Source organism: Arachis stenosperma, chromosome 10 (assembly GCF_014773155.1).
Source record: "Arachis stenosperma cultivar V10309 chromosome 10, arast.V10309.gnm1.PFL2, whole genome shotgun sequence".
NCBI lineage: Eukaryota > Viridiplantae > Streptophyta > Magnoliopsida > Fabales > Fabaceae > Arachis > Arachis stenosperma.
In genome coordinates, this window is record NC_080386.1 from 126746044 (window position 1) to 126771188 (window position 25145).

At 31.2% G+C, this 25145-nt stretch overlaps 4 protein-coding genes across 6 annotated transcripts; 2 read left to right on the forward strand and 2 right to left on the reverse strand.

Moving 5' to 3' along the window:
* Positions 1 to 8312: 8312 nt before the first annotated feature.
* LOC130956552 (microtubule-destabilizing protein 60) lies at positions 8313 to 11110 on the forward strand. Its single transcript, XM_057883600.1, has 8 exons — positions 8313 to 9255; positions 9334 to 9382; positions 9519 to 9614; positions 9728 to 9847; positions 9964 to 10062; positions 10342 to 10401; positions 10528 to 10622; positions 10798 to 11110. Exons 1-8 carry the CDS (start codon positions 8354 to 8356, stop codon positions 10895 to 10897), a joined length of 1521 nt encoding a protein of 506 aa, XP_057739583.1. The 5' UTR covers positions 8313 to 8353; the 3' UTR covers positions 10898 to 11110.
* A 1478-nt stretch (positions 11111 to 12588) lies between these two features.
* Positions 12589 to 14046, reverse strand: LOC130955839 (40S ribosomal protein S19-1). The gene is made up of 4 exons (XM_057882818.1): positions 13877 to 14046; positions 13302 to 13392; positions 12985 to 13168; positions 12589 to 12876 (listed from the first exon to the last, which is right to left on the reverse strand). Exons 1-4 carry the CDS (start codon positions 13958 to 13960, stop codon positions 12804 to 12806), a joined length of 432 nt encoding a protein of 143 aa, XP_057738801.1. The 5' UTR covers positions 13961 to 14046; the 3' UTR covers positions 12589 to 12803.
* Positions 14047 to 15295: 1249 nt separating this feature from the next.
* LOC130956131 (chloroplastic group IIB intron splicing facilitator CRS2-B, chloroplastic-like) lies at positions 15296 to 17947 on the reverse strand. Of its 2 annotated transcripts, none has more exons than XM_057883164.1 (9): positions 17524 to 17947; positions 16960 to 17165; positions 16783 to 16867; positions 16592 to 16659; positions 16418 to 16468; positions 16255 to 16328; positions 16073 to 16131; positions 15903 to 15979; positions 15296 to 15551 (listed from the first exon to the last, which is right to left on the reverse strand). In XM_057883164.1, exons 1-9 carry the CDS (start codon positions 17891 to 17893, stop codon positions 15435 to 15437), a joined length of 1107 nt encoding a protein of 368 aa, XP_057739147.1. In that variant the 5' UTR covers positions 17894 to 17947; the 3' UTR covers positions 15296 to 15434. The 2 variants fall into 2 exon arrangements, with proteins under 2 accessions (XP_057739147.1, XP_057739148.1); XM_057883165.1 differs by having other exon boundaries at positions 15301 to 15551; positions 16960 to 17185; positions 17524 to 17744.
* A 1407-nt stretch (positions 17948 to 19354) lies between these two features.
* Positions 19355 to 23652, forward strand: LOC130958079 (uncharacterized). Of its 2 annotated transcripts, none has more exons than XM_057884973.1 (5): positions 19355 to 19826; positions 21543 to 21964; positions 22348 to 22427; positions 22540 to 22598; positions 22945 to 23652. In XM_057884973.1, the coding sequence occupies exons 2-5, from the start codon at positions 21683 to 21685 to the stop codon at positions 23247 to 23249; spliced, it is 726 nt and encodes a 241-aa protein (XP_057740956.1). In that variant the 5' UTR covers positions 19355 to 19826; positions 21543 to 21682; the 3' UTR covers positions 23250 to 23652. The 2 variants fall into 2 exon arrangements, with proteins under 2 accessions (XP_057740956.1, XP_057740957.1); XM_057884974.1 differs by having other exon boundaries at positions 19355 to 19801.
* The last annotated feature ends 1493 nt before the right edge of the window (positions 23653 to 25145 follow it).

The following is a 25145-nucleotide window of genomic DNA, read 5'->3' on the forward strand; positions in this document are numbered from 1 at the left end:
AGTCAGAAACAAGACTATGCGATGCTTGGCTTTTCCAATGGAGACCTTCGAAATATGGAGCAATTAATAACTTGAAAGAAAGCACAATACCAAGCACGCAAAATAGCAAATCAAATTACGGTTGAATAGATAAAAAATAGGAGAACAGTAACACCCCATAAAAATCATGGCTGCTTATAAAAAAAATCTTTTTTGGTGCCTTCCTTTCATTTCCACTCCCAAAATGCCATCTTTGCAAGCTTTTTCCTTTTTTCAAACCCATCAACGTGAGATAAAGACCAAAACTTTCATCGTTAACATCAAATCCAGCCACATGCAAGAACTGATAATAGAGTCCCAATATGCCAATTAATCGAAACATAAAACTAGATAACATACCTATAGGAGTCGGAAACAAGGCTATGCAATGCTCTGATGACGAAGCTGCTGTGTTTTCTCATCTCTGCGTCAGTTCATTTTTCTCGGTTGTGGACTTATGGTTCAAATAAAATGGGGATAAAAATCTTGATCTTTCACTCGAGTTAATTTGATAGTGTTTTTGGAGGTTAATCAAATTACATTTTAATAGACATAAATGTAGATGAGAGATGTTAGGAATTTGATTTAGAAAAAACGGAAATGAATTTTGGAAATGAAATTAATTACTACAGGCACGGAGAAGAAGGTTGAGTGATAAGTATGTTATTGATAAACAAGGTGTACTCCACTCGCTTATCATGTGATTGACATTTATTCTGTGCTATATATATATTATACACTATTTTTTGGTTATTTAGCACTACTCACAAAGAATAATATTACACACTTAATTTTTTTTGCTAATTAAGTTCAATTAAGTTGGTCTAATATAATAAAAATTAATTATAATTAACATTATTTCAAGTCTTATTGTTTAATTTAATTGAATTTAGTTAAAAAAACTTAGATATATAATATTAGTCGTCTGTAAAATATTGTAATTTATTTTGGGAAATAGAGGTATTCTATAGTTGAACATCTACTATAAATACGAGGATTTATCTTTTAAAATACCTTTTTAAAAAAATTAATCTTTTTAAAAATTGAATTAAGACCATTTATTTAAGAAAAAAACTTATTATTTTAATGACAGTTTAGTCAATAATATTTAAAAGTGTATATTAAAAATATATTATTAATTATTAATTTAAACAAATTGAATTAATAGCTAAAAGTAGGGGTAGCAACATGTATCCTACTCGCGGATATTCAACCTAATCCCACCCGATCGGATAGGGTTGTAAACTTGATTCGCAGCGGGTAGGGTAGGGTGCGGGTTGGGTTCTCATGCGGGTCGGGTATGGTGCGGGTTGAGTATCAACTCTACCCGACCTACCCGCACCCTATACATGTATATGTTATATATTTATATAAAAATATGTTTTAAGTAAATGTTGAACCAAAGAACTCTCACTAAATGTAAAAGATCCTTAGTCACTAAAAAAAGATCATTAATTGATAATTTAATATTTTTTTAACATAAAATTCAGTTCTATTTTAAATTATCATGAAGTTATATAATAATTTAACATCTTTGTTGTAACCCGCGGGTAGAGTCGGGTACCCGCGAATTAAAAACGAGTAGAATTAGAATTGGGATATTCTCAACTTGCAGGTAGAGTAGGATTGAGTTTATATAAAAATCTCAATCCGCGAGTAAGACTTCAAATCCTATCCTACCCTACTCATTATCACCCCTAAGCCCTAGCTAAAAGTGTTGGTGAAAGTTAATAAACATATCTACTTAATATACTAAAACTGGTTTTTCCCCCAGCTAATAAGGGTGACGTGTCGCTCTCTCGTGAGTTCGTTTTCCCTCCAAAACGAATGAAATTTTTCATCTATTCTAAATTATTTATTATAATTATATTATTATTATATTATATTTAATATTTAATGAATAATATATAATTATACTAATTTAAGAACATATCTTCATTATAATTATATCAAATCAATATTTAATGCACTATTAAACTACTTATCAATTATAATGCGTAATTGCTGTACATAATAAAAAATTGCCTTAATAGTAATTAATTTACATATTTATATTTGTTTTACTAAGGTCTATAAATAGTATTTTCCTGTCGTACATGAATCTAAATTTGAGAGTCAGTTCATAATTTTATATTTAGTATTTTTTTACTACTTCATAGAATAATAATGTATTCTTCGTTTTTTATTGAAGTTGATTCTTCTTCGTTTTTTATTGAAGTTGATTCTTTTAAGGTACAATTTATAATTTTTCATATTTTTTCATATACTCATTCTATTATTATTTTTCTTTTGATAATTTATTTATTGTTGTTACTCTAAGTTATTGTTATCGTCTAATGTTCCAGTTCAATTGTCTTTTGCCATAATCGTTTACAATGCATCACATCCATGAAATACCTCATCGAGTTGTCTTCACTGATTCGGATTCCAACTACATGAATGTAAGCGTTTCATATACTCATTCTATTATATTATTCTTTTGATAATTTATTTATTGTTGTTACTCTAGTTATTGTTCGTCTAATGTTCCAGTTCAATTGTCTTTTGCCATAATCGTTTACAATGCATCACATCCATGAAATACCATCGAGTTGTCTTCACTGATTCGGATTCCAACTACATGAATGTAAGCGTTCAAAGAAGAGGCAATCTCTACTTTACCGATGATGGTTAGATCTACTCACCTATTATGACCAATCTAATGGAATGTGGTTAAAGTTAGCTTTCTTGGGAGGAGCTCGATTTTTATTGAGGAATTTTTCCACGAATTTCAACGATTCGTAATATATTTAAATTTCTTATTTTAAGTTTTTCATTATTAGAATAATTTTATACCATATTGTGATTTTTTTGAGAAATTACCGGTTTTCTTTTGCATGCATGTAATGCCATTGAGGGGTTTAAGTAATTACCTTGCCGCATTGCATGGTAGCAGATGATGAAGCTTATTTAATACGAGGATGGTCTGAATTTGCACTAAGGACTAATAGATTCAACATTGTTTAAGTAATTTTGTTTTAATATTAGTATTTGATTAAATTAGTATTATAGAATTTTAAATTATTGCCTCAATTTAATATTATGAGTATTTTTTTTGGATGTGCTATTTTAAATATTTAATAAATAAAGTGGTGTCAGATATATTTAAGTTTATTTTTATCCTTATTTTTTTAATTTTTTATTATATTCGAAAAAAATCTCTACCTAACATATATTAAATCATTGACCTAAACACAATTTCTTTACCGATAAAAACGATTTTATTTAGAAAAATAATGAAACATACATTTTTGATGATATATAAAGTGTAATAGAAATATAGTAAGTAAATATTATGTTATAATAATATCTTTAATTGCATAATAAATAGCTCATGAATAATGTATGATTATATTATTTTAGAAAAATATTTTTATTATAATATATAATATTTAATATTATTAAACTAATTATCAATTAATGATATTTATTTTAATAATAATAATAATAGTTTATCTTTTATTAAAACACTCATCTAACTGAATCTAAATATTTAATGAATAAAAGATGAATTTGTGTTTTGAATGATAATAAAATTGTATATTTTAAAGACTTTAAGGCTGTGAGTAAATAAGTGATATAATAAAAAATGCTTCTGATATAATTCTTTCTGTATTAATATACGTATGCATGTCACCTCCATATTTATTTTTAGATCACTCAATTTTCACTAAGCGTAATAAAAACCATAAAAACTAATAAATAATTACTTGTTTTTCGTTATTCCTATATAGGCTTTTATTTTTTTAATACAGTTTATATCCTTTATTATTTTTATATAACAATATATATATGTTTATATATCACTTTTTTAACTATTCTTATAATATTGGCATATAATAATAATAACATATACTGAATAAATATCTTTATTGAATTAATTATAACAATTGATACAAGATAATAATATAGCAATAACCTAATTATAGCAAGAATTTTTATTAAAATAATTGACTAATAATTTGAATATAATTGATATAGTTAAATTGATATAATCGATATGATTGAGAGTATATGACAATTATAGCAATTATATCAATTTCAAGCATAATTAATGACTTCATAATAATAATTCACGTGACTAATAACCTATTATGCAATAATAATAATAATAATAATAATAATAATAATAATAATAATAATAATAATAATAATAATAATAATAATAAAATATAATGATATAATTCTAATTCTCATTTATATGTAATAATTTTATCAGTATATATTCACAATTGTAATCAATATATAATAATAATAATAATAATAATAATAATAATAATAATAATAATAATATATTATTATTATTATTATTATTATTATTATTATTATTATTATTATTATATGGACATAAGAATAATTAGTTAACAAATTAAATTTAAATTATGGAGTTTTATTTCTCAATCAAATTTTAATCATTAGTGATTTTATTTTTACATTTACAGTCATTTTAACTATAAAAAGAAAAAAAATTGTTTTGATTATTTTCTATTTATTTATTTACATTCATAATTAAAATTGATATAATTATAGTAAATCTCTATAATTATAGCAATATAAACCTGCTTCATATATAACAATAATATTATACATATTTATATACACTAAAACTGGATTTTTCCCCAACTAAAAATGAGGTGTCGATTCCTCATGAATCCATTTTTTGCTAAAACGAATGCACTATTTTCTCTTCTAAGTTTATTTTATAAAAATATATTTATTATAGTTATATAAAATTAATATTTAATTCATTATTAAACTACTTATCAATTATCAATCAAAAATATTTTAGTTATTTTGATTATAATATAATAATAATAATATAATATAATAATAAAATAATAATAATAATATGATAATTATATAATAACGGTATTGTTGTTGATATTGTTTCAGTTGGTTGTCGTTACGGGAATGACTCTAATCTATATGTGTCTAAGGAGTAGAATAGATTAAATATTATTTAAGTAATTTATTCTAATATTGATATTTGATTAAATTAGTTTTAGAGAAATTTAAATTTTTGACTCAATTATATATTACGACTATTCTTTTTGAATATATATTTTTATATTTTTTAATATATTTTTTTTCTAATTTTTAAGTTTATTTTCTTCTTGGATATGTATCATCTTTTTTTTCTCATTTTATATTTTAGATTAGTAATGTAATTATTAAAAAAATTGTATTTAAAAAAAGAAATATTAAAACATCTATTTAAGAAAAAAGAAAGATACGTGAAAAAAGAAAATAACAATTAAAACATCACTGTTAGAAAAAAAATAATAGAGTTGAGATTGAGGAATATATATGGATATAAAAAATAAAAAATTATTGCATGATTGTTGAATAAAAAATAATTATATATATAAAACAAATAATTATAACAAAAAATAATTATCTGATTTAAATATTTGTAATAACCGGTAACATGGAGTTTAACAAATATAATTCATATATTTTTTTATTTATGTATATATATATATATAATTATTTATGTATATGTATATATATTAAGAAAAACTACTGTAATATATATATATATATATATATATATATATATATAATATATATATATAATTAGCTCATGAATAAAGAATGATTATATTAATTTAAGAAAATATCTTCATTATAATTATATCAAATCAATATTTAATGCGTAATTAAATTACTTATCAATTATCGATTTTTAATCATTCTAATATATCAATTGATATAGTTCTAATTTTCATTCAAGTGCAATAATTTTATTAGGAAATAGTTAATGCAAACATTAATCGTGATCCATTTAATTTGATAACAACAACAACAACAACAACAACAACAACAACAATAATAAGGTTTACATGGTACATGCATTATATTTTAAAAAAGGTAAAATATATTTTTTAAAAAAATTAGGGTATCAATAATCAATTGTGATTAATATCAATATCAATAATTAATTCTTATTATTTTTGTACTACTAAAGGCTATATATAGTATTTTTTTTAATAGAATAAAAAAGGTTGTGATTCATAACATTTTCGTAAAGTTATATTGTATGGACACAAAATTAATTAGATAACAAATTAAATTTTAATTAATATTTTTATTTTCTGCTCATGTTTTTTATTAATTATTTTATTTTTTATAATTTACAGTAAATATTGAATGTAAAAAGAAAAAAATAATATATTAAATGTTATCTATTTTATTTATTTAGAGTCATAATTAAATTTGATATAATTATAGCAAGTATCTAGAATTAATAATAACATGATACTATAATTTTAAGTTGTATAATATAATAAAAAAATGTAGCAATTTATGTATGCTTCCTATATAGCAATAATATTATATATATTTATATCTCCTCTTTTGGCTCTTTCCTAAACATATTGGCATATAATTAATGTCGATAATATATATTGAGTAAGTATCTCTATTGAATTAATCATAAAGGTTAATAAAATATAATGGCATAAATTTCATCTAATTATAGCAAGTATCTCCATTGAAAATATTTGCTAATTATTATTATTATTATTATTATTATTATTATTATTATATATATATATATATATAAAGATTAATAGTGAATTATTACAATTATTTATCATCTAGAAAATTCGTACCTCATACATAGATCTTCTTTTATTTATTATTTCTCATACCTAAGGACTACTAACTATGATTCTATTAACAATATTATCTATGGTAGATTATGTAATGAAAAAGTTTGAAAAATAAAGGCAAGAATTATAAGGTTATGGAAAGTCTCATCCAAATTTGACAAGAACAAGACGACCTACATAGAAATGATTCTCATGGATGATAAGGTAAGTTGATTATTTTCCATGATTCTTTCAAGTAATGCTAGGTCCATTTTATAAATATTTTTTGTTCATATTTTAAGTTTATTTGATAAGTAAACCCTTGCACGAATCAAAAACAGTGCAATTTTATAGATTTATAAGTGCTAATAGCCTTTATATTTAATTTGTTTTATATTGTGATAATAGCCAATATATTTGTTGGTGGATTTGACTATTACTATATTATATTTATGATCACATTCAGTATATATGTCTGATTTATTGAAAAAAGTAGATTATTAAAACCGATTAATAACTATTTTAGAGTTAATCTAATTAACACTAGATTAAAAAAAATCAAACAATACATAATATATTATTTTTTTATTAATCAAATTATTATAATTTAAATTAATTTTAAAAATAATTTAAAATTATAATTTCAATCTTATCACGTGCATTGCACGGGTAATTAAACTTGTTACTATCTGTTAATCAGCTAGTTGGATTATAAAGAGCTTGTGTTTTTAATTTCCATGTCAATAAAAAAGAAAGGAATAAAATATGTGTTTTTGGTTAATGTGCGAAAGAAATTTTAAAATTGTCTGCAGCTCGTTTACAAAGAATTTTAGTTCTATCATTACGCAATAATCTTTCCCTAATATAATTTAAAATTATCCACAACTCGCAAACATGTAATTATGTTTCCTAATATTTTATTTATGTTTCAAAATTATTCCTCATTGAATTATCCGTTTATTTTTTTAGATACCAGTAAAATTATGGCTTAATATTCAGTTATTGAATTGTGTAGTCCTCGCAATTTTAAAGAACACCACCTAATTTAATAATTGAATATTAAAATAATTAAAAAAAAAACTAGCCTGAATTATCATCATCATTCATCAATAGGTAAAAGTAACGCATACAAATAGAATTGAAACATCTTTTAATGTTGAGATTAAATTAATAAATTAAACACTAAAAAATTTTAATTTTTTTTAAAATGTTAATAATTTCAAACATATTTTATTTTACATATAATTTTATTTATGTGAATTTAATAATTAAAATTTATTAAATAACAATTTTATTTATCTAATTGTTTTTGGCTATTAATTTCACGGATAATTGTATTTGAGTATTCATTTTTCTTTTTTCTTTTTTTTATTCAGGGCATATTTGCGTTAACGGCTTGCTTGGCGCCGCTCAACGAATAAACGGTCCAAAGAAAATCGCTGAAAATGTGAAAACAGACTTTCAAATAAAAAAATATAAAAAAATGATAACCATCACCATCAACGAATCAGAAGACCCACGAAAAGTAGCCGTTACAAAATTAACAAATACAAGCGAGCCAAAAAAAAATGCTCCTATTCTCCCTCAAACACTTCATTTCATTTCTTCACTCTAAAATCTCACTCTCACTGTGATTCGAATTCAATTCTTCACTCTCAGAACCCTAACCCTAACACTCTCAACACTCACTATTTTTTTATCTAATGGAAGAGGCAGCAACAAAAGTAGTTGCAACGCCAACCAAAACCACCGCATTAATGCAACTCAAATTGCAAAATTCTGAGAATCAAAACCCTAATCTTCCTTTGAAATCGTCCAAATCTCCGAAGCCAAAAGCAGCACCCGCTGTTGTTGTTCGATCTCCTCAGAACCGAATCAGACAGCGTAAGTTCCTCGTCGCGAAGAGAAACAACAACAGCAAAACGGTGTCGTCTTGCAAGTGCAGAGAAGAGAAAGGCGATGATGGCGCCAAATGCCTCTGCGTTGCCTATGAGAATCTCAGGGCTTCTCAGGAAGAGTTCTTGAAAAATCGCCAACAGGAATTGAAGAAGGATTGCGAAGATGAAGAAGAAGAGCTTATTGAAGCAAGCCTCAAAATCCAGGACCTTCGAATCCACGACAACGAGGAAGAGGTGGAGAAGAATGAAATCGACGAATTGGAATTGGAGGGAAGCTCTAATGTGAAGAGAAGGAGGGACAAGTTGTTGGAAGAAGCGAGAAATAGTGTCCCCGAAACAGGGTCCGGGAAAGTGATGCATTTGGTGAAGGCCTTCGAGAAGATTCTATCTATGCCAAAATCAAGGAAGAAGGATCAGAATGAGGAAGAGGAAAAATTCGAAGAGGAGAACGAGAAGAGGGAACACGGAGAGGGTAATAACGGTCATACAAATAGTTGCAAGATTAAGAGCAAGGTGATGAAATGGGCATTGCCTGGTTTGCAATTTGAGCAACCTTCTTTCAAAGCACCTGAACTTGAGGTTACTGGTTCTTGTTCTGGTTCTGGTTCTTCCTTGATTTGCGCTTCTGATTTGATTTTGACATCGGAGAACCTTGGATTGGACTCAAGGATCTCGGTTTCTTCTTCCTGGGATAGTAGCCATGGAAGGTTCGATTTTGATTTTTTTTTTTGCTTTCGTCCATCGTGTTTTGTTTGTTGACATTTGTTGATTGTTCATTGTTGCAGTGTGTCTAGTAGGACTTCAGCTACTGGGGGTAGAAGGAGTAGGAGAAATGTAAGATTTACTTTACATTATGTTAAAATTTACATTTTAAGCACTAATGAAATGATGATTATCAAAAACTTGTTCATGATTCACCTAATTGGATTTTATGTTATGGTAAATTTTCCTTTTTCATTCTTTTCTTCAGAGCTTGGATTCGAGTGGTGCTTATGGAGGAAGGAGGTGGAAGAAGAAGCAGCCGCCAAAAGTCACTAACCAAAAACCATTCAAGCTAAGAACAGAAGTAAGTATTGATTGAAGTGTGAAAGAATTAAAACTTTTTAAAAAAAATAAAAATAAACTGCTTTAAAGTTTAGAAACTAATAAATTGTTTTGATAATGCAATTGCTAATGCAGCAAAGGGGGGAATTGAAAAAGGAAGAATTTATGAAGAAGGTGCAGGAGATAATGACAGAAGAACAGAAGATGAGGATTCCTATAGCACAGGGCCTTCCATGGACAACAGATGAACCAGAGGTAAGTTCAGTTTTTGTTATGAAATTCTTGTGGTGTTAATGCAGCACCAATTATATGCTACCTTTGAATATGATGAGCTTCTTAGTAATAGCATTCCTTTGGTCCTTCTTTTGCAGTGCTTGGTAAAACCTCCTGTTAAAGAGAGCACCAAGCCTATTGATCTTAAGCTTCACAGTGATGTCCGAGCAGTGGATCGAGCTGAATTTGATCAACAGGTGCATTTTCATTTTTATCTATTTCTATATTGTGCCGTTACTGCTATTATTGTTAATATTATTAGGATTTTGTTGATAAGTGTCATTACACATGTAACAAGTTTGTATTGAAAACATGAAAATTTAATGTTTTCCAAATTCCAGTGCCATTTATTGAATACAAAACTTTGAAATAGGGGCAAGACTCTTACTGTTGTTGTTGTTGCACATCATAGTACTACTTGTCTTCATGTCAAATGTAGAACAAATATGACTGAATTTGAATGTTCGATTATGTAGGTAGCAGAAAAGATGAGCTTGATAGAACAACTCAAATTGGAAAGAGAAAGACAGCAGAAGGTACAGTATTGAGATTTTTTCACCCAAACATGATCAATGGAAACTTTGATAGAAGTATGAAATTTTGGTCCCAACCATTGAATTGGACCCCAAAATGCTGATGCCTTTTACGTTACTTCATTATAGTTGGAAGAAGAAGAAGAAATCAGAAGGTTGAGGAAGGAACTCATTCCGAAAGCACAACCAATGCCTTATTTTGACAGACCCTTTATACCAAGGAGGTTTGATCTAGTTCTCTAGCTTCATAATTAATGGCTTCATTGGAAGACAGACATTACGTTATAGGGTTCCTTTAACAGTTTTTATTTTATTTTATTTTATTCACGTTATTTTTACCTCCTTTGCTTTCTTTAAAATAATATATGTATAATTTTCTCTTTTTTGTTTTGGTCCAAGGTCTACGAAGCATCCAACAATACCAAGAGAACCCAAGTTTCACATACCACAACATAAGAAGATAAAGTGCTTGTCATGGAATGACTTGAAAATTTATTGATGCGAAATGAACATATCCATTCATTCTTTTTTCCTATCTCCGAAGTCTGAACAATATCCAGTTTTGTATGGGAAACAAGTCAACAACCAGTCAATATGTTGCAAAATCATTTTGTGCCTCCGTTAGTGCAATGATCTTTGTACTGTGATTAAAAAGAGTGAGATAGGGGTGTGCAAATTGACTTGGACAAATAGACATATTGTCATAAAAAAAATAGGCATATTCTTTTCATTCAAATGAAATGAATTTTTTAAATTTAGTGTTGTGTAATTTACCTTGATTATCTATGCAAGATGTTAATTCAACTGTTCATAACAAAAGCAGTGATAAAATGAACTGGTAAAAACACTTGCAAGAGTAGTACAATACTTTTCAATGTTTTTTCTTTCTCTCTCAATGGCATGTTCTACTTACTTGTGAAGAAATAAAAGAAAAAACTGAATTTTATGGTTGACGTTTGGATAGCTGGTGGCCTGTGCCGGCAGGTGTTGCTCCCTATCCTCGGAGGTCTTGATGGTTTTTAATGATTTCCTCGTTGGACAAAAATATTTACTAATTTAGTAAATCACACTACAACTCAAAAGCCTTCTCTTCCACTCTTCCTCTCTGAAATTCACACACTCTTTCTAGAAACATCACAAATCGGCTCAAATAGCAAGCACCTGCCACTCCCGCCACAAAACACCATTTGAAGTAATCGGTGTAGCCGTGTAGGCATATCAGACTAAGCTTATTCTATTTTGTTATCCAACCAAATCAAATTCAAATCAACTCGATGCTTTTTGGTAAGCAAATTTGAGCAAATTGAGCATATTTGCTCCTAAGTGGTATCAAGTTTATTCGATTTAATAATCCCAAATTACTCAACTTGGATTGGACAAGTAGTTAGCTCACTCATCCACCTAAACAGCAACCCATTGGCCAGCGACAGACCCTTAAATAAAGCTCCAATTCACGACGGATTAGTCCTTAGTCTATCCGGTTGGAAAAAACCGTGGGCAACCAGGAAAGATAAAAAACTCTTTTGAGTATAAACACCTCATATGCAATGTTGAACTCCCATTTCCATACTGTCCACCTTTTCCAATTTATTGGTGTTTGTTTTCTTTGGGATTAGGCCCCTTTGTATTACCCAAAAAAAGCCTTCTTGCTACATAAGTACAAGAAAACCCATTGATCAATATTTTCATTTTTGTATCATTGGAACTAAATCTCTGAATATCCATCATAAGTAAACGCCTAATCTGTGGTTGCGGAGTTTAACTTTCAAAAGGTAAAAAATTGGCCAAGAAACACCTAAAAATCAAACCTAAACATGAGATTTAAACAACCCGAACAGCTATCAAGTATCAACTATCACTTGTCCTAGAGGTCATAGTTACCCATTGAGCATAAATGCATTATAGCTGGTGTATAGAATTGATTTGGGGCTTGGCTCCGTTTCTTCAACCAAAAACTCAAAAAAGAAAGGCAATAATCTCTCAGAAGTAATGGCTCGCGCAATGCGCATTGCTACATGTTAGTAATTAACAAAAAACTAGTAAATGGTTGTGAACTTGTGATTATGTCAATGCTGTACTGTTTGGGGCACAATGTGCTTAATTATATTTTATCAAAAAATAAATAAGCAATATTAGGCTAGTTTTCAAGAGGGCAAGTATCAATCAAGACTGGTCCGATATCCTTCAAAATGACTAGAAAATAAAGTATTAATTTAAATCAAAACCTTAGCGATCAAAATTCCAAACTAAAACAACAATAAATATAAAGAAAAACAAATATGAAAATCTAAGAAAATTGGGCTGTTCAATACTTAATTTTGCGTTGGTGCCATCTACTATTCAGAAAACTTAAACCCTAGATGATATGATATGCAAAGCATCATCAATTCTCATTAACACACCACTCAAGGGGCAACAACAATGCGACCAGCAACTTGATCGAGATCCCGTCGGCCATTGGAAGTGATTCTTCTACCACTACACAATGCAAAAAACACAAATAAGTCAAACTATCTTTACAAGAAACAATGATGAATACAATAGCATTGATCTGTTTTCGGCATATAACATTTCAACAAAACTTACCCTTTTAACTCCTGCTCAATAATGCCCATCTTTTGCAATTGTTTCAGAATGTGTCTGGCAATACTGCCGCTACTCCGGCAGAAATGTGGGGGGCGGCTTCCATTTCTCTTACTTCCACCATAGATCCTCTTAAACGCACCAACACCAAGACCACCTCTCAAATAGATCTTTCTTGCCATGGAGGCTGTAACCAAGGTTGATCTCCATCAGTCTAACAGTACATATTTACATTTAACAACAGAATAAATTATGTGACACTGTGAGCATTCACGCTCAATTATAAGGAATCTCCACTTTGTTAGAACGAGTAAACTCACCAGATCTAACATAATACCAGTCAGGATCATAAGGAGCCAGTTCCTTAAACTTTGCAGTCTTCACAATATCTGTCCACTCAGGCAGCTCCATCTGTTAAACAATCACACATAAAGAACGCAACACCAACAATTAAATTAACACCTACAACTTCATTTAACAAAACACGCAGAAAGGCATCGATAGCCATTAACCAAAGTGCCACAGCAAGCACAAACACAATATACACACGAAAATATCAAAAGAGCAAAAGAAAAAGCATTCACCGAGACTAGAGTGTAAATTGATTAAATTCCAAGCCAATCACATAAAATTGCAAACTTTAACCTACCAATAATCTAATATAGAATTATTTGAATTACATCAAAATTCACACCAAACCAATCAGCCTTACAAATACAATCGAATTACAAACAACAAAAAAGGAATCTGAGAACATTCATCAGAAAATAGACTCACTCAACGTAATGACAGCTACCAAATATAATTTCGAACAACACAAACGAAATTGACCAATGTAGAACCTAAGAAAAGGGAACGAGAACGAATTTATTTATTTAAAAAAGAAAGATCGTACCTTGCCAGAACGCTTGAGGTGAGAGGCATAGGCCTTGACGAATTCGTGAGGCGAAACATCCTTGACCGTCCTTGCGGTTGCCATGGCTGAAGTGAACCCTTCTCAAGCAACGCTGATCTCACTTCGGAGTTCTCAACTTCGCAAGGGTTTCAACTTTCGAGTTCCCTTCTTTGTAGTTTATAAATGGACGCTCATAAAGTAGGGTTTTATTTTCGGGTATGGGCCTTTTGGGCTTTTTAATTCTTTTAATAAAGCCTGCTTAACTTGACCAAAATCCAAAAATATCAATTTTCAGCACATATATTTAAATCTCTTTCTTATGTTAGCATATTAACCGGGAGTAAATTCTTCTCAAGTTTTTTCTTCAAATGTTTGGTAAAATGTGATGTTTAACTATTTAATATTTTTTTCATATGTTTCTTTTATCCTACTTAAAAAATATAAGGTGAAAATTTAAACTTTATCAAATAATTAAAAAAAATTGATAAAATCTATTCCCAATTAGCACGCATGACGCACCTGTTACCAACCAATTAAACCAATTAATAAAGAGTCAAAGTTCTGTGGTTTACATTGGGTTCTATATTTACTATTAATTAATATCACTATTACCAATTATTGCTACAAGATGGGGGATGATAATGATTTATGAACACATGTTAAAAATACCAGGTTTTAAAACTTTATAATGAAATTGGTGGCATGATTTAGTTTCTATTCATTTATGGGTTTTATTTGTTTGCTTTTCACTTATTTGTGTCTATTAACTCTTTTTAATTTAGGGTCATTAAAATAGACTAAATCCATCGACCCAATTTGTTTATCCATTTAAATGGACATATTTTATCTTTAAAATTAAGTCTGTTTAAATTTTGAGTTAAACGGCTTGAACCCAATTAACCCGAAAAAATAACGAGTTAAACGGACTAACCCACAAACTAAACGGGCGACTTGTTTATTTTTTTTTATATTTTTTCAAAAGAGTAATAGTTTTAATCGATATTTCTCTCGATCCGATTAGAAAATTCGACCTATCAACTAAAAATATATTATTTTTTAATAGTTTTTGACATAAAAGTGATATTTTTTGTCAAAATATTTTTCAAAAAATAAAATAAAAAGATATACGTACTGACCCGTTTAATCCATCCAGTTTTGACCATAAATGGTCTGAACTGAAATTATACTACGCGAATAAAGTGGGTTTAAACGGTCCAACCCATTTAACCCATGGACTTAATGGGCCGAACCTAAATGAGCCGAGCTAGCCCATTTGACGGCCCTATTTACTACAAGCTACAAATTCTGGGAACTGGTCCTAGCAGCAACTAATTTTTCTCACCATGAAGCTCAACTATCTGCTGGAGCAAGAATGGCAGAATATAAACATCACTGCGCTTTACAAATTTACATGTCAGCATGTGTTTTTTTTTTTTTTTTTTGGTTATCAAACTGCTACCAAGCATACGCTTCATGGATTTCATCTCTCCCCAAAATTGGTTGTTCAGTTGAGAATACTACATTGCTATTATTTGTTCATCTCTACAATTTATGAAAATTAAACCTTATGGTACTTGTATTTTTGCCCTAAGTTGAATCTGTACACATGGTTATTAAACCCATTTAACACCAGGGTCCTCACTGCTTCAACTCCTTGCTCCAATGAAGTATCAATCTGTCAAAAAAATATATATTTCCATCAAAATTCAATCAAGGAAGGAATAAAAAGGAACATAATTTGCGACAAGTAATAAAATAATCACACAAATTCGAGGATTTTACTCTTCGAACTGCGTTTTGTAGGTTAGATCTGTCCAAATTTGTTAGGATCCATCAATAGTCTATTAACTACTATTAAGTTCAATAAGCAAAATAAGTTCTAAACTGTTCTCAAACTTGTAGAATATATTAACTATCATAACATGAGCGAAAGCGCAAAGTATTTACAAATATAAGCAGAAACTTGTAATGCAACAATAAAAGAACTAAACCAAGTGATGCTAGGTTGAAAGCCAGGAATTATAACCTGTTTTCGCTCCACTGAACTGAACTTCTGCAGAAGAAAAGCTTTCACATCCATATTTCCAGGAGGATTTCCGATTCCTATAAACAGAAATATTAAACATACTACTAATGAATAAACTAGACACCATATCAAGTAATCAAGTGATAGGAGATTAGTGAGAAGGAACTAACCTATGGAAAGCCGAGGAAACTCGCGGGAACCATCCAAATGGCCCATTACATTTTTCAACCTGCAACAATCTAACACCAGTTATATAGGAATTTATGTTCCATCGCAGCAGGACATAAACACAAATATTACACAGTTTCCCAAATTTATAAACCATGTAACAAAAAAATTCAACAAGAATTACCCATTGTGGTAACCATGTCCGCCTTTAGGTTGAAGCCTTAAAACACCATTTGGAAGGCTCATTTCATCATAAACCTACATAAAAATTCTCACTAACTTTTAAGGAACTTGTATATTGTCATCGCTGACTACTTTCAACTAGAAGTAAGGTTAGAAAAACATACTAGTAGAATATGACGCAGGGGTACTTGATAATATGCAGCAAGAGGCCCAACCTTTAGGAATATTACAAGCAAGAAAAATTATAGATGGTTTACTTGATTCGTTACCAATTTCACCAAGTGTACATGTGTATATCGTATAAAATCTAGCAATTTATGTGATGAAATGAAACTAACCGATTCACCACTAAAGTTCATGTATGTTTGAGGCTTTGCTAGCAAAATTGGTACATCTCCTATAGAACCTGTATAAGATCACAGAAGAAAAGAAAACTCATTACCAAGATAAATGAAGCCAATAAACTTGGAGGAGGAAAAGAGGGAGAAAATATTAATAAGAATAAAATCATTCCTGGGTAATTTTTTACCCATTCCAATCAATGCCTTAGACTGTATTGTGTTCATCCGAATCCCTTCTGCTCTAGAAATGCTATCGATTACTTCAAATCCCACCTAACAGATAGTAGGAAAAAATATTCATACCACATCAAGAGAAGATTATTGTTCTTAAGAACTTTTAAAAACTTTTGGTGAATAACAATTACATTGTGCCTAGTTCCATGGTATTTACTTCCAGGGTTACCCAAGCCTACAACAAGCCAAGGAGTATACTCCACTTTAGTAGCTCCATTCTTTGTCTCTGGTACCGAACAGCAAACCGGAGACCTCGCTCTAACTGAAGGCTCCCTCGAATCACGAGGACGATGAAGGTTCCTGGGACAGCTCAAACAAAATCCAGGGGCAGGTGATGCTGCATGCAACATTGATATACTGAAAATTCAAAGAAAGGATACACAATAAATAAGAAACAGTATGTGCCCATGTTACTCAGAAAAACCAGCACTCAATTATCTTATCTCTGATCTAAATCATTGTAAGCTTCAACCTAGAACCAAATTATGAATAGTAAATAAACAAAGAAGAAAGCCATACGATACCACAAAAAATTGCATTTTTTTTTTTTGCTTCGGAAATAAAAGGAACAAAAAATCAGACAAGCTTCAAAAGAAAACACATTAACTACCCTTAAAATCGTAAAATCTCTCATCACACAGCATCACGGAGACTCTTATAGCAAGCAGAACAGCGGAAAATCATGCAACACTTACAGCGTGTGAAGAAGAAGCTAGGAGGCGGAGGTGAACGGCTTGTGAAGGTTGGCAGCAGCAGAGCGGAAGAAGAGGGCAGAGCAGAACAGAGAGTCAACTGCTGTTGCCTGAGCCGTCGGTGGTGCCGTCGCCAATGCCGTCGCCGGAGACTGGTGGTGGTGGGTGCTTGATAATGGACAGTTTTTGAAGATAATAAAAGGATGATGTTTAATTTTTTAACGATATTTTTTTTTTGGAAAAAGATTCTCTCCAGTTTTTTTAACAATTGATAGAATTCAGTGTGATCTATCACCTTTGATTCTGTGAGTGGGACCAGAAATAAATAAGAAAGAGAGTGCAATGAATAGTTAGATTGAACACTGGATACCATTCAGTTTTTTTCTCACTGAAGAGGATCCACTCCCTATTTTCTTGAGGTAATGAGCTTACCTTTTTGCCACTAGCCTTTTGGGTTAAACGCAAATTGGGCCTCAATATATATAAATGCGGCTAATATTTTAAATTTTGTTCTTAACTGATAAGAAAAAAGAAAATAGGCCGCTGAGGCCTAGTTCAACTGGTTTAATCATATACTTTTTAATATGCTGCATTCGAGTTCAAATTTTAGTGTTGTGTGCGTGAGTGTGTTGTGATAGTTAAAATTGGGGGTTGTCAAATCTACTTGACTAAACAAAAAAAAACTAATAATAAATTAGAAAATATTGGAGGTAATGCCTAAATAGTCTCTAAAATTTTTAATGCGCATTAAATAATTTTTTTATTTTTTAAAATGATTAAATATACTCTTTATTCTCAGAAACGTAAATCTTCGTTAGTCCAAAAATTATCAGACTGTTCACACGTTTTAATATTGTTGATGTGTGCATTTAAGTATAGTTAACTAAACCGACTAACCGAACCAAAAATCGATAAAAAATCGAAAAATATATTTTATTGTTTTTATTGCAGTTCGATTTGTTTTTAGGTTCTGACAATAAAAATTCCAACTAAATCAAATCGAACCGGTATTATACAAAACCCTACAAACAAATCCCCCCAACTCCAAATGTGACCTAACCTAACCTAACCCCCCACCCAGTCACCCACCCACAAACGTAAACCTAGCCGTAGCCGCTCTCTACTCTCACCCTCTCACTCTCGCTCTTTGCATTCACTCTTAGTCTCACTCGATGAAACCCAGGACCGGCGGCGAACCCACCTTCTTGCAGCACCTCTCAACGCCGGCGAAGCCCTTCCTCCCACCACCTCGCAGCGCCGCCAAACCTTTCCTCCCAGGCTCCCAGCACCTCCTCGCGGACAGCATCACCCAGCGGAGTCGCGATCGTGGACACTACACCACCTAGCACCATCCAGCAGCCAACAGTGCACCACCCCAGGTGCCACCAACAGGACCGATCTAGCCACCCGCAGCACAGCACATCACTGAGCCACCCAACCACCGATTCAAGTCAGATACGGAGCTCGAGTTTCCGAGTCAGGTATGTAATTTGACTAATTTATGTTCAATAATTATTGATTCATTGTTGCAAGTTGTTGTTCAATAATTATTGATTCATTATTTTATTCTATTCAACAGCCTTTGATTGTTGTTCATTGTGTTATTTGTAATGTTCTAAAAACTGATTCGGACCGATCGGTCGAACTGGTTAAATCATAAACCACTGTAAAAAACTCAGATAAATGTTAAAATAGTCAATTTTAAAAACTGCAATTGAACCATTAAACCGATCACAAATCGGTCAGTCAAACCGAACTGTAATCTGGCCGATTTTTTGAGTAAAGAACAAAACGCTGTCGTTTCATTGTTCTGCACACTAACTAGCCCTGCCCAAACTCCATCGTCCAGACCCCAGAATCCCAGATCCAGAACGCGCCTCTGCCTCAGTGCCTCTCTCACACTTAGTCCAGGCTCCTCTCATCGAGCTCCTGGTCGTCCGTCCAGCCACCGCCTGCTACCACCGCCGTCGAAACTTCGAACAGCCACCGCATGCTCCCTCACTTCCCCTCCATCACGCCGCAGCCATCGCAACCTTCCTTCCCTTCCATCGCACAGCTACCGTGCGAACGTGGAAGCCTCCGTCGCGCAGGTTCCCCACTTCTCCTCCTCCTCCCCATTCAGATACAGGTATACAGCCCCCCACCCCCAAAACACAAACCCTAGGTTACTCTCCCACCGCCGCAAGGGTCTCACTCAACGCCGCCGTCCATTGCGCTCAGACACCATGGTGTCTTCGTCCGGTCGTCTGCGGCTCCGCGCTTCTTCCTCATTCAACAATTAGTGCGTCTTCCTCGAGCTCACGAAGGCAATGGCTTCATTTTTTAAAAAATTTTCGTTCTCTGTTTTTTTATCTTTGCTCAGAACATTGATTCAATGATTTTTTTTTTAGATTCTGCTAGAACATTGATTTTTTTTTTGGATTCTTGTTTTGGATTGAATCATTGAATAATTAGTTGATTTAGTTCAGTTAATCTTTGTTAAAATTACGCTGATTTAGTTCACTACTTAACCTTGTTAACCTTGCTTTAGTTATCAAGTTGCTTGCTGCTTCAATTTAAAGGGATTTGAATTTTGGTTTAAGCTGTGATTGAAGTTTCCTTTTAGGTGTTCTTCACTTTCCCAATAAAACTTAGCCTTTGATTCTTTGAGCATGCACGTTCAAGTTATTGTTCTCAGCAATGCTGATTCTTAGATATTTCTTTCTTTGTTGCTTTGTTTTAAATGTTCCTATAGGTGTTGTGTTGTTGCTTTGTTTTAAATGTTCCTTTTATTCTTTGTTGTGTTGTTGCTGTGTTGTCTTTCTTTTACTTGAATGCTTGTATTGATTTTCTGTCCGAGGACCTGCACACCGACTTGCATTCTTGCATTCTTGCATTCTTGCAATGAAGCTTTCCATGTTAAAACTATTTTTGCATACAAAATGAATGTTGTTTGATAATTTCTAATTGATATAACTTATTGTGGGATGAGCTAGAGATTACTTTGAATGTGTTGGGAAATTGAGCAATTGGAGAGTTGACAGTGCTAGCTTTTTTTTTCTATTAATTATTGTGCTGAACTTGTTAAAATTGGTTTGAAAACTGTGTTAATTTATCTTGTTAAAATTATGTTTAAAAATTTTGTTAATCTTAGTTAAATATAGTTGATTTTTGTTAATCCTGGTGTGTTTATTTATATTTTATTTATTATTTTATTATAAAACGGTTACTTTTGTTGAACCATAGTTGAACCAGTTGGACCAGTGAACCAGTCACTTGAACGGTTCGATGACCGGTTCGGTTTTTAGAACCTTGGTTATTTGTTGTTCATTGTTTACTGAAATTGCTTCTGATTGCTGGTTCACTGTTCATTGTTTTATTTGTTGTTCATTATTTAGGGAAATTTCTTCTGATTGATGGTTCTGTGGTTCTGTTTGATAATTATTGGTTCTATTTTTATTTTGCTATATGATTTTTGGTTTAGGGTTTTTGGTTCTGTTCTTTCTATTTTGTTCTTGCAGCTTTGGTGATTTGTGGTTCTCTACTTTGAAATTTTGTGGTTCTGTTTGATAATTTTTGTTTGAAAATTTGTTCTGTGTTCTTGTTTAATTATCTAAGTTTATAGTGTTTTCAAATAAGAAAGATAAATATGAGTGTCTCACGTCAAGCATACGCATATTACTGAGTTTGAAGGAAGAAAACAATTAATTAGGCCAATAATAATATCTGAATATAGATATAGTAATAGATATATATGTAGGTAGAAACTGCTGGTTTCCAATTTACAAATCAATTTTTTCATATCAAATACACCTAATTTTCAAATTAAAAGTGACCGGTGAAATGTTTTAATTTAAAGATAGTTATATATTTTACAAGGTGCTTGTTGATATGTAGTTTCAGTTACTGATGAGTCCCATTATTCTACATGTGGGAAGCAGATAAATTCTACATGGGACCAATTTCCACTTGGGTCAAATATTTGAAACTTTGTGCTGAATTTGTGCTGAATCCTTTTCTTGATTTTTTTTTTATCATGGCAGGTATAGGATGCATCCAGAGATATGCAAATCCTCTTCAGTCTTCTACAAAATTTTTCAAGCTTAACCACTGAAAACAAAACACTGCCACTGATTCATTCAATCATCAAATTTGTTCCTTTTCCTCATTTCTGAATTCTACGATGCAAAGGGTATCTTCAACAATCTCAAGGACCATAGCTTCTTTGTCCAAGGCCAGAAGCCCGTTTCTGCTTAAACGCCCTTTCTTTGCAGCAACTACCCAGAAATCGCAGCAGCCGGAGATTCTGGGAGATTTCCGGAAATGGGGTTCGGTTGGGTTTTGCAGGACGTCGAAGTTCGCCAGTGGGTTCACTCCTTTGCAGCCAAAGCCCTTGGATTCCATTGTAGATGTTGAAAGATTGAAGGACCGCTACCCTGATGATATTGCTTCTATTTGGGATGATGCAAGTCTTTCATTTTCGGGCTACTCATTACTCAATTAGCATGCATCAAATAGTTCTTTGTTCTTTCCTTTATGGACTTATATAGTTATATGCATTAAGATAAGGATCAGATTAAACTCAAAATCCTCTTTTTTGTCTTTGCTGTTTGCTTTTACTATATTAGTTTTTCTTTCTTATTCTTTTCCCTAGAATTTGTGGAACTTGGTAAAAAAAAATGCTTTTGCTTGTGCCTAATGTGATATGTTGAGTAGCTTGAGTTAGTTTTTCTTAGCTTTGATGGAATCATGGAATGCAATTCATTATGTTGTGTAACAATTTATGTCTCCTTTGAAGAGTTTTGTTTATTTATCTATGATAATATGATTTGGCTTGTTTTATTTCAGTATCACTTGGGTAGAGGTCATATTGGAGCATCCATGAAAGCAAAACTTTATAACCTTCTGGAGCATAGAGCTTCAGAATGGTATTATTTTTTCTTTTTAATTATTATTATGGTTGTTATTAAGATATGTATCACGATATTTGTACCATTCCAGAATTCATGTTCTCACCTCAGCTTTATTTATCCTTGGCAGCCGATATTTTGTCATTCCTGTGTGGAGAGGAAGCGGTTATACGACAATGTTTGTTCAAGGTTTGATAAAAAATTTATCTCGCTTATCATTTAGTCTAAATTTAATTAATACTTGTGAATCAAAACTGTGTTGCAAATCTTTGATGATTTTTTAAAAGAGAGTCTGAACAGTTTTGACTTTTGATACATAGGATAAACATTGACCTTGGACCCTTATGTATATCCTAAAAATTTAGGTTACTGGTAGAAATTCTATAAGCCCAATCTATTCAGATAGCTAATGAAAACTTGAATATACCGTGCAGTTCAGCTATGTTGATGCAAACAATTTATTTGTTTTGTTGTCTCTATTTGCTTCTCTTCTTCCAATTTGATCTTGAGATGCATATTCATTCTTTTCTTGCAGTGCAGATGCCACACATTCTTTTTACGGGTCTTGAAGATTACAAGGCCAGGGGAACACAAGCAGCCCCCTACTTTACTGTGACCTTTTACAAAGAATTTGCTGAGGCCAAGGACTTGGTGCTTATCCGTGGGGATGTTGTGTTTACCAGCAAGCTGACCGACTCTGAGGCAGAATGGCTAATAGAAACTGTTCAGTCTTTCTATTTGAATGATGCGAGGTACAAACTGGTTGAGAGGTTCAACAAAGAAACACATGATTTTGAGTTTAAGGATGTCTTGCAAGCGTTGAACATGCCGATTCTGTGACCACTTTTAATTGGACTCATACTAAATTGCTGCAACTTGCTGCAACAAGCAAAGAAGGGTTGATTGGAGCTAGGACATTGAAGTTGCAAATGAACCTGTTTATCGAGATGTCTGTTTGCAGCCTATAGTGAAGGGAGACACAAAATGGAAATGACTCGTGGAAAGGTTAGAGGAGATATTTCTTCATTTTTTATTTGTTAAAATCTTGCATTCAAATACTTTTATGTGTTTCCTTCTGGTGCAAGGAAGGGACTAGAAGTTAACTTTCAATTATATATATCCCCAAATGTAGTCTTGTTTCTTTCTTGCTTGCGGAAACATTACTTACCCAGTTACCAATAAAGTATAATGAAGGATGTGTGAAACTAGAAAAACATCAATACTATTTATGAACATTGATCTATTTTCTTGATTGTTAATTCTACAAATAACATTTAAGAAAATACAATATGAATAGCAAGGGAAAATAGAGTAAAGCTTTTGCATTACATTCAGAGTATGATCTTCATGAAAATCACTGCATTATCATATCACTTAATTCCAAATCTTCTCAAAAACCTCTTGATACATGACATTTTTAGAACTATCTCATGCATTTTTGTTCTTGTCTAAAATTAATATCTTAGGGCTGGCTTTGGATTTTACTCTTGATATAGCAACATAGACTTGTCCATAAGTGAAAACATGTTTTGACAAAAACAAACCGGCATGAGAGAGTGGTTGCCCTTGACTTTCATAAATGGTCATGGCAAAACAAAGTTCAATAGGAAATTGTCTTCTCTAAAACTGGATCAGATGAGATTAAATTCATTCGAGGAATGAAAACTTTCTCACCAATATGCTGTCCCGAAATAACAATAGCACTTATGATATTTTGTCTCAATTCACTAACAACTAATCTTGTAGCATGATTGGAACTCCCTTTTTCAAAACTTATCTATGATTTGGAGTTCAAGAACATTTCATTTCATTTAAGAATTCAATAGTTATCCACTTGGCTTCAATGCCAACATCTTGATCTGTCACACAAAATGAGTCCGAACGTAAATACTTTCTCCTCTGAAGGAATCTGTGAAAGAATATATATATATATATATATATATATATATATATATATATATTCATTGAGCATCTCTCATCTTCAAGAGTTGGTGCTAACAATGCTTTATCTTCCAAAAAATTGAAGTCACTTATATTATCCAATCATTTCGGTTATGTGAAGTCAACAATAGTATCCAAGTCTTCACTGCATTTTGATGACAATAAAGCTCTAAATAGGGGCCAATTGTCTTGCAAATCAGCAGCATTTTACTAGACCAAGTGTCTTGGCCTTTATGTATTATATATTAATATCACTTATTTGAAAATAGCTTAAGAAGGTTTTAGTTCCTCGTATATGATTAGAACATGAAATCTTTTTAATGAATGTAACTAAACCAAACTGATTTCAATTGGTTTGATTTGATTTGGTTGGTTTTAATGAAAAATCAAACCAAACCGAACCGAAGAATTAATACAAAATTGAATCTGATGACTTTTCTTCTGAAAACCAAACCAAACCATAAATCAAACACCCCTATCGTGTATGGCTAAACATAACTCCACCACCAAACTAATTGTCTTCTTACTACAAAGTGTGTAAATAATTTTATATATTGAATACCTAATGCAACTTAGAAAATTTTTTTTCTTTTATATATATTTGTTCATATAATAATATAAAAACTCATTATATTATAATTTATTTATAATTTAATTAAGTTAAATTTAAGTTATATCAAATATTAATTTTATCTTTTAATAATAATATTGTATTTTTTATTTTTATTATTAATATTTTTGTTTTATATAATTTTATATATTTATTTTATTAGAATTTATATAATTACTAAAATA